Genomic DNA, 9764 nt, shown 5'->3' on the forward strand with positions numbered 1-9764 from the left:
AGCGGTGCAAGGGGCTTCAGTCAACCTCAATCCCCATCCCCCTTAACTGAGTTTATCACAAACTCAAAAAATAACTGAAATTAAATATGAATACTCTATACCTAAGTAGATAGAGAGCTTGAGTTCAGAGAAGCCCCACTGAGTTCACATTCTTGTTCAAGTTAAGAAATAATTTTCACTGAGTTAGGTGTCTGGTCACACACAAACTGCAACTGGGATTGCTGACGCTGACATTTCCACTGCTCGCTCTATCGGACTCATCAGGTGCTTCCCATCACCCAAGAAAGGGACGCCTCCACCATCAAAACTTCAGCAAAATGTCATCCCTTTTTCCTTCTTAATTGGCCTTTGTCCTTGTTTTATCTCTCAAGTTTGTATATAATTTGAAGCTAATGCACTGATGTCCCCAATTGCAATCATGAGAGCTCCATCTTTCTACTTTATAGCATGGAAATAGCTGTGATTAGTGCCCCTTAAACTTATATTTACTTAAGCCTAAATAATTAGTTCTCTAATATGTTCAATCATATAAAACTCGAAGTAAATTAAATAAGCTAAAGACCGTCGGACCTGCAATACTTTTTTATAATTATCTAAAATTCTATAGACCTATTATCAACTATTCAAAGAGAAAATATTAAATTATGAGACTCAAATAATTTTAATTTTATTTTTATTTTTTGGTAAAGAGTATATGATCAAATGTGGACAAATGGCCATTTATAATGTTATGAAAAAAAAAAAGGAGGAACAGAGGTGACCTAGTTAGACAAGATGGGCCCATCAGACCCAACTCCACATTGCAACAAAGGCCCACCAAAAGCAAGCCCGATGGAACCCAACCCATTATTCCTCTCAAACTATTAACACATCACCCCGTCTTTTCTTTTTTATTACAGGAACGCCATTTTACTAGAGTCACGGTCACCGTCACAGGAACAAACGCTGTCGTTCGCGCAAAAACGGGAATCGTAGTCGCAGAGCACACAAGAAAAAGAAAAGAATAACGTTGTCCTCTGCTAACCGTTCACCTCCACTTTCTCTTTCTATACATACAATACACAACACACACACACACGCGGGTATCTATTCATATTATATATATATATATATTCTGGCAATATATATATATATATATCGAGAGAGAGAGTTAAGGTGGTGATGGGCATAAGAGCTTTTCAACTTCCTGCCTTTGCAGTTCTTTCTCTCTCTTATTGATTACACATTGTCACTGTTATAGTTGTTGAGCAGCTACAAGATAGAGAAAGTGCTACAAGGAAAAAGACTACAATTGTTTTTAAAATTCAATTTTTTTTTGTGTGTGTGTGTATATATATTCTAGAGAGAGAGAGAGAGTATTTTGTTTTGTAGAAAGAGAGCAAGATATTTGGATGGGGACTTCAGGGCAGGGGCAGAGCAACTACGATCTCTCGTTCAAGATCTTGCTCATCGGAGATTCCGCTGTCGGCAAGAGCAGCCTGCTCGTCAGTTTCATTTCTAACGTAGTTGACGATCTCTCCCCAACGATAGGTACTACTTCTCTGCTTTGTGTCTTTAAGCTGTGAATTGATAGATGGTGTTTGATTCTTAAGCCTGAGCAAAGTTTTGAAATTTGTTCAAGTTGTGATCTTGGGCTTCGAGTTTATTAGTTGGTAGATTTACGAAATGTGTTGGTGGAAGTTACTCTAATTTCCAGCAATCGTGTATGGATTTTGATCCTAGATTTGATTGTTTTTGTGTTTTGCTGCTAGTACAATTTGAGTTTCGGTGGTATGTAGTTGTCATGGAGCTGATTTCTTCCATTCTACTTTGAGTACAAACAGGAATTCAGGTCATTTGTTCTTTTGCTTGTTGTAGATAGTTTGGTCTTGAGGCTATTTTGTTGCGTGCACATTGTGTCTGCTGCTGTTGACATTTTGCTGTGGATTCAAATACTCAAATGTTTGGATCATGCGCTCATATGGCAAGACTTATTCATTTTTTCTTTTTTTATGTGATGCTGATTTATTCTGCTTATTGTATTTCTTTCTATCTTGATTAGGATGTTGAGTAACTATGTCATGTGAGTAATTGCTACTGCTGTTATGTGGTGTTGCGTTTTCTTGAGTTGTTCGTTTCATTTTTGTCCAAGCTTTGACTAAAGTACAACTTACGTCTCAACTCAAGGCAATTACAACTGAAAAGAAATGCTGAAGCTAATCAAATGAAAACTACACATACTGTTGTCTAGGTAGGACATTTGGAATTATGCGCCTGTCAAATAAATGTAGTGAAAGCTATATGACCTTCTAGTTATGCTTTTCTGCTTATGGCCGTTTAAATTACAAAATGTCGCTGACGGGATTATTGGTTTTTTTTTTTAATTAACTCCTGATTTTCTTAGTTAATAGAGCTAATTCAAAGTTAGTGCTTGTTCACCTGTATGGTATATCTTGGAGTTTGAAAAATAAAATTGCAAAAATATACATCTGAAATGAATAATTTTTCCTTGTTTTTATCTTTGTTCTTTCGTTCAATTTCTAGGTGTGGATTTTAAGATCAAGTTTCTCGCAGTTGGTGGGAAGAGATTGAAGCTGACAATTTGGGACACAGGTAAGAACTTTTCGATAATTTTGACTTAATCCGTCGAAGAGGAAACCAGATTGATTTTTTTTATTTTCTTCCTCCCGTTGATATTGATGCCTCCGTTGTTTTTCTTCTTAACAGTGAATTTTGTATGTCTTTTGCAGCTGGACAAGAGAGGTTCAGGACGTTAACCAGCTCATACTATAGAGGTGCACAGGGGATCATTCTTGGTAAGGCATGCATAAGCCAAAATCACTATCTTATCTTGTCATGGTGTAACTGACTGCTCCCTTTATCTTAAATGCTATAAATATATTTGTTATTAACCCTCCTAGAAGATCATTTAGGGTTTCTGATACTGTTGTATCAATGTGAAATAACTGGTGTGTTGCCAAAAAATTCATTTTCCTTGGTACGGAAATTACGGAAGAGACACCTATTTTCCAGAAATTATTGTGATATCTAATGGCAATGGACGCAGTAAATGATTGGTCACTGTTTATACCTAAACACACGAGTTTCATTTTTTGCGAAATTTGAAAATACAATTAGTATATCAAATTCTGGCAATGTCCTGCTATTTCACTTCCTCATTTCATCTGCACGCCCTATTATAACCATTAAAACACTGTAATTGATTATTTGGAGAACTCATTCTGGAAATTGGCACTACTGGAGCAGTGGTGCTATAATTGGAGCATGCAGAAATCTGATTGAGAACAAACAGAGCTCTAACAGAGGTGAAATGAAAAGAGATGAATAGATTAAAAAACAATTGATTACATCTGCACCTATGTTACTATCCTCTATCATTTTGTAGTCTTGTGGACATTGTTATGGTTAGGATTCGTAGTTATAATGTTCTAGTTTTTAACATCTCATGGTGTTCACTGGTCAACTTTCTGTATGGCTTGTAGTTTATGATGTAACAAGGAGAAATTCATTTACAAACTTATCTGATGTATGGGCAAAAGAACTGGAACTGTACTCCACTAATCAGGATTGCATCAAGATGCTCGTTGGAAACAAAGTCGATAGAGTTAGTCCCCTCTTCTCTTGCTTCCTCTTGATCTCCTATCCCATTTCCGTTTCCTTTGATGCTTGCAAAAATTACTCTAAGGCAGCCTGCTGTTGTTACTCGTTCATATCATATCATATGCTGTTTCATCTCTTTGATGTAGCTGGTGTTCATGACTCTGCATTACTTAGCTGTCCAGGGAAATAGACCATAAATAGGAGAATAAAATAACAATCAGGATGTCATTTATCAGACAATAACTGTATTATATACTTCGGTTGGTTGAGTTTATTACTGATTCCCTGTTCAGATGGAGCGCATTCGTGGCACATGTCATTTGGTTTTTTCACTGATTATTAGTTCAGTTGGACTGTTTTCTGCTTAAAACTTTTTGTATTGTGCAGTTTTGTCGTGCTTTTTTCTTGAGATATCAACTATACTGCCATTTCAGGAATCTGAACGAGTTGTCAGTAGGGAAGAGGGGCTGGCCCTGGCAAAAGAGCTTGGATGTCTATTTTATGAATGTAGTGCTAAAACTCGAGAAAATGTGGAGCAATGTTTTGAAGAGCTCGCGCTGAAGGTAGATAAATGCATTAATATCGGTTTTCTATAAAGAATTCAGCTACATCATTGAGTATTTGACAGATATAGTGAAAGACGGTTTTAAAGATGGAGTCCTGTCTTTGGTGAGTGATGTTTATCATGTGATTCGAGCTTGGACAATGAAATATTTTACTTGTTTCATCTTGAGTCTCAAGATGCTTGTTTCAATGTAGTTGCTCGAACTAAGCCCCTGTTTCCTTGAGTCTAAGACGATTCGATCCATTCTCTTGTTATTAACTGAGGTTTCCCTTTTCCTTAGATTATGGAGGTGCCAAGACTACTTGAAGAAGGATCGACAGTTGTTAAGAGGAACATCTTAAAACAGAAGCAAGAACACCAGACCCCTCCCAGCGGTGGTTGTTGCTCGTAGAAAACTGCAGTAGAAGCTCAATGGCAATTGTCAAACAGCGAATCACATGCTCCTCTGATGGCGAATTCTCCTTTAACGTTTCATGTTCAATATGTGTAAATGATGATTTCTTTTGTTTTCTCAATGCTGCTGTCGTGCTGGAGCCGCTCTAGGTGCATGCGTTGCTTTGCTACTGTTATCATTAGTAGCTCGTGTAAAGTTGTTGGCCGGTTTGGTGTTCTGATCTCCATAATTTGCTGAGAATCCACCTAATTTGATGGAAAACAGCACGCTTTATCTGATCTAATATTGGCTTTTACAATGTATTCTCTGCTTCTTGCATCCTCGAAAACCTTAATTCCATCTTTCTATGTCAGTGGTTGAAGTGCCATAATATTTATCTGGAGCTGCGTCTAACTGTGGATGCTGGGATTTTGGTAAAAGCATACTGGGGAATTTCCTTTTGCCCATTGTTGGGTGGGAAAAAAAAATATAAAGAAATCTGAAGGAATTCTTTCTACAAGCATGGTGATGCAGCATAATTTTATGATTTATTTCATTTTGTCCCCAATACGTGATGTAAAGTTTTAACTCGAACTAACATCGAAATTGATTTATTTCCTGTTAGTTTATAGAAGATTGTTTATTTTGTTCCAATTAGAAGAGTGACTAATTCAGCAGCTACATAAAAATTCTATGCATTTAATTTGAATACTGTTTTTTGTTTAATTCAGGATCCCTTAACTATAAATATAGGTCAATCAAAATGCCCTGAAATATATATATGTATTGTTTCCATAAGTAATTTTCTTTATTAATTAATTCATTTAATCATTTTTATTCATATTTTTAAATTTAATTCATTTTATCAATTAATGGGGTATTAAGTTTTATCCTTCTTTTTAATTTAATAAAAAAAAATACAATAAGAATTTAAATAATGTATACGTGTTGAGAGTATTTAGTGGATTGCTTGCGTAAACAGTAAGTACTTGGAAGCTGTAGTGAGTGGGGGCCAGCATCTAGATTCCTAGAACCCACCCACCATAGTTTAGATTTAGACAAGGGGCGTATGTTATTTCGGCCCAGAAATTTACATCTTTGCCCTGATTCAGTAGTTCATCAGCTGCTAGACCACTGGACCAATCAGTACTTAACGGTTGAATAGGTGGAGTGTAGGGTGTTGATCAACAAAATAAAATCAAATGATATTTCGGAGTTCCATTGTCATAATTAGGACATAAATAAATCATTTTTAAACATGAATGCAGCACAAATCCGTCTCAAGTACTCTCCAAGTTTCATAAAAGAGCCAGCAATTTGAATCTTCTATTACAGTTCCGTGTTTGGTGTTATATTTTATAATTAACCATTGCCAAAAAAAGAAATACTAAAAAGTAGAGTTTGGTTGAGACTTAAGACATAATAAAAGGTGTAACATGTATATATATATATGAGAGGTTGTATATCTTTTTTCTGACATGTTGTGAAAGCTAAATGAATGCATGAGAGTTTGGTGCAAAATGAAGACATGCAGATCCAGAGGAGCACTGTCTGAAATCCTACTCTCACCTATATACTGTCATCCAACACACCACACAGGTACCTATTATTACATCAACCACAAATTTACTCAACCCCAACCCCAACCAGCAGCATCCATGAATTCTTAAATACTGCCACTTTATACACCAACCATCAAACATCATAACCATATATATATATATGTCTGGAGGGAGAGGGAGAGAGAGAGAGAGAGCAGGAAGCATGTGCATCTTTCCTTCCTTTTACTTGTGACCACTGCCAAGAACTTGCCAAAGAAATTAGATACACTTAGTTTTACAACCAAAAGAGAGAGGGGGGGTGGGGGGTGATTATAGGCCACGAAACATGGATTGTGTTATTTGTATGGGGTGGGGGTGGGGTTAAACAATTAATGTAAGTATATATATATATATATATATATATATGTGTAACTAACAATCATGTGGAGATGTCATGAAAATACGTACCAATTATATATATAAATAAACATCCATTCTCATTCCCTTTCATTCTACGTGAATGTAATCAATCACATGCTCTCCCAGCCAGCTTTCTCCCACCACTCAAATCGCTACTACCCACCCCAATATACACCATATGTATACATGGTTTCTGATATGATGTAATTATAATATATGTATACATTAATCATATTCAATTAATTATCTTAATATAATCATAAATTATGAAGACCAAATTTTCTAACAAGTCTCGTAAATATTGTGAAAGCTGCGACACCACTTTTTTGATTGAACGCTTGGAATCATTCAATTTTAAATTGAACCCAACAATACGTACGTACTTACCCCAAAAACATCCAATTAACGCCTAATTATATATTCTTCATTAATTAGGAAGGGAAGCATTAATTACGTACTACATCTCTGTCTCATTCCGTTACCCACAGATCAAGTTTAGATTTGATATATACCATGATTAGTTCTCAACAATTAATAAATATATAATATTATATATTCCTTTAATATATATATATATATATATTTATAAAGACATGCATATTCAGCCTTATTTATAATAATAATATTATTAAAATAATAAATGCAAGTCTACCTCAATATATATATAGATTTGCAATTTTACAGTGAGTCCACGTTTACATATATACAGACTGAATAAATTTGGAGTACGTAAGTAAAGGCTCGCGGTCGCATATATATAGTTTCAGTTTGGTGGGCATACTGTGACTTAATAATTAGGTAAAATTGCAGTTTTAGTTATGTAATTTTAGGTTATTAGTATTTTTTATTTTGTAATTTATTTTATTTATATATTTAGTTTTAAATATTTTATATTTGGTCCTTTTTGACAAATTAATTAGTTTTGTACTAATAATTTTGATCATAATCACCCATAATTATAAAATTAAAAATAAGATCTATCACAGTATGAAGGAGATCAAAATTGTCAACACATGATTAAATTTGTCAAAAAAGACCAAATGTGAGATGTTGAGACTAAATTCATTGTGTAAATAAAGTAAGTTAGAGCACTAAAAATGCTAACGAGACCAAGAATATAACTTTGCCTAATAATTAGGTTAAGGAAAGAGATGGTTAACTGGATTTGGGTAGCATATATATAAGTATGGATGTACATTAATTAATTATATATTACGATTGGTTTTCTGTTGCTAATTTACTTAATCAAGCTCATCAATCACATTAAAATTTTCCCAAATTTAATATAAGGCCAAGGACTATATATTACAATTGCAAGTGGTGGGTTCCAACTTAGTGAATCTATAAGGGTATTATATACGTATGTTCTTATAATAATTTCTATTTTTATTTTTATCTTGCACAGTTGAAATATATAGTTATTAGTATTTATATTTGAATGTGGACTATTTTTTTATTAACTAGTTCAACCAATAGTTTACTTTTTATGTATAACTGTTTAGAATTAATTTATTTTATTAATTTTAATCAATTATTTATTTTATTTTTTTCTTTCTACTTTTAATTAAATAAATATAATAAAATTTTTAAATTTGATAAGTGTTGTGTATGCTTCAATTACGAAGTATATATCCATTAATTTCATTTTCATGTTGATGGGAGGCACTAATTATAACCTTTCTTGTGATGGATGAACCAAATTAAAGTAATTATGAATGAACAATCACCTGGAAACACTAATCACTATGATTATATAAAATTAGAAAAGCTCAATATAATTAAAACAAATATAAGCAAATGATCAATTAATCTGGATCATGGGTTCTTTAAATAATTAAATTAAGCATTTGGTGGTACAAAAGAATTATATCTCAGCTGTTTAGTTGAGCTTATGATCAATATGAAAAAAATAATTAGGAACTCAAAATTTTCTTGTTGAGTTCTTCTTGAAAACAAATTAGTTCTAATAATGGCAATCAACCAAAGGAGAGGCGGAAAAGACTATAACTTGTTCTTTTGTTGCTGCAAAAGGAAACTTGGATTCCGCCGCCGCCGGGTGATCAATATCTTCTGGGGCAGGAAGATTAAGATCTAAAGATAATAGATTCCTCGGCCTCTTCATCACTTCTTGGGACTCGCCGTGGCTGCTAGCCGGGATGGGCCTGTGCCGCCGCATGTGGCCGCCCAAGGCCTGCCCGGAACCGAACTCAGCTCCGCATATGGAGCATTCGTGAACCCGAGACTTGTTTGGGGGGCTGCCTAATACACGCTTTGAGATTTGAAGTGAAACAAGTGTCCCATCATCAGGCCGGGGGCCGTCTGGTTGAAGATCTTCTTGGTTCTCTCTCAAGGGCTTTTTCTCCTCTAGGGTTACTGCTGGCTTATTGGGTTTCTTGTGACTTGCACGGTGGCCACCCAGCGCTTGGAATGAAGGGAAACTTTTGTTACACGTCTTGCACTGGTAAACCTCCGCCAGCGGGTGAGATAACTTTTCGCCTTGCCCTTTGGCCAAGAGAATCAAACAGTGGGCCATGTCTTCTTCCTCCTCATCCGTGGTCTGTCTGAGCTGATCACAGCCTGAATTAGAAGGCGAGGGGATTAGAGCAGGGTCAGAAGTCCCGTGGGTTATAACACCGGCACTGAGTTGGGGGACGGTGGATGAGGTAGTGGTGGCGGGCATGGTTAATACAAGCGGCGGGGAGTCTGGACGCGGCCTCTTGCTGCGCTTTCCCTTGATCAGAGTTATTTCTTCTGGATGATCAGCTTGCATAGTGTTGGATTAATGTTGCTTGTTTACTTTATTTTGCATTTGTTTCAAGTAAAAAGAAATAGTATGAGAAAAGGGAATGGAAAGAGATGGGGCTGCCGAAATAATGAAAAAGAGTTTAGGGTCTCTCAATATATATATGTACACAGAGAGAGAGAGAGAGAAGTGAATGAGTTGAGGGAGGCGTTAAAGTAATGGAGTGTGGAAAGACAACCCGTGAAAATGTTCACTTATGCTCTTCTTTTCTTGTACTCCCTACCAACTTGGTAACTTTACATCTACATATATGTACTAATTAATGTATAGGAAACTGTACAATTCACCCTATAATATGTGAATTAAATGATTAAATAAACTTTATGAAAAAAAAATTCTCATTTTTGAATTTAGTCAGTATATATAACAAATATTCCTTAATTACATAAACATGATACAGATTATAATAAAAAGAATATAGGAATGTGAAATTAAAAACAGCAGTAGGTATGTAAAAAAAAG

At 35.2% G+C, this 9764-nt stretch overlaps 2 protein-coding genes across 3 annotated transcripts; one reads left to right on the forward strand and one right to left on the reverse strand.

The window, feature by feature from the left end:
* On the forward strand, nt 1012-4941 carry LOC105174248 (ras-related protein RABC2a-like). Of its 2 annotated transcripts, none has more exons than XR_002287973.1 (6): nt 1012-1530; nt 2524-2592; nt 2730-2795; nt 3483-3604; nt 4035-4269; nt 4446-4941. XR_002287973.1 is itself a non-coding variant. In XM_011096282.2 (6 exons), exons 1-6 carry the CDS (start codon nt 1392-1394, stop codon nt 4554-4556), a joined length of 636 nt encoding a protein of 211 aa, XP_011094584.1. In that variant the 5' UTR covers nt 1019-1391; the 3' UTR covers nt 4557-4941. The 2 variants fall into 2 exon arrangements, 1 of the variants encoding a protein (XP_011094584.1); XM_011096282.2 differs by having other exon boundaries at nt 1019-1530; nt 4035-4163.
* On the reverse strand, nt 8298-9472 carry LOC105174249 (zinc finger protein ZAT5-like). Its single transcript, XM_011096283.2, has one exon. It carries the CDS (start codon nt 9267-9269, stop codon nt 8463-8465), a length of 807 nt encoding a protein of 268 aa, XP_011094585.1. The 5' UTR covers nt 9270-9472; the 3' UTR covers nt 8298-8462.

Source organism: Sesamum indicum, linkage group LG11 (genome assembly GCF_000512975.1).
Source record: "Sesamum indicum cultivar Zhongzhi No. 13 linkage group LG11, S_indicum_v1.0, whole genome shotgun sequence".
NCBI classification, from domain to species: Eukaryota; Viridiplantae; Streptophyta; class Magnoliopsida; order Lamiales; family Pedaliaceae; genus Sesamum; species Sesamum indicum.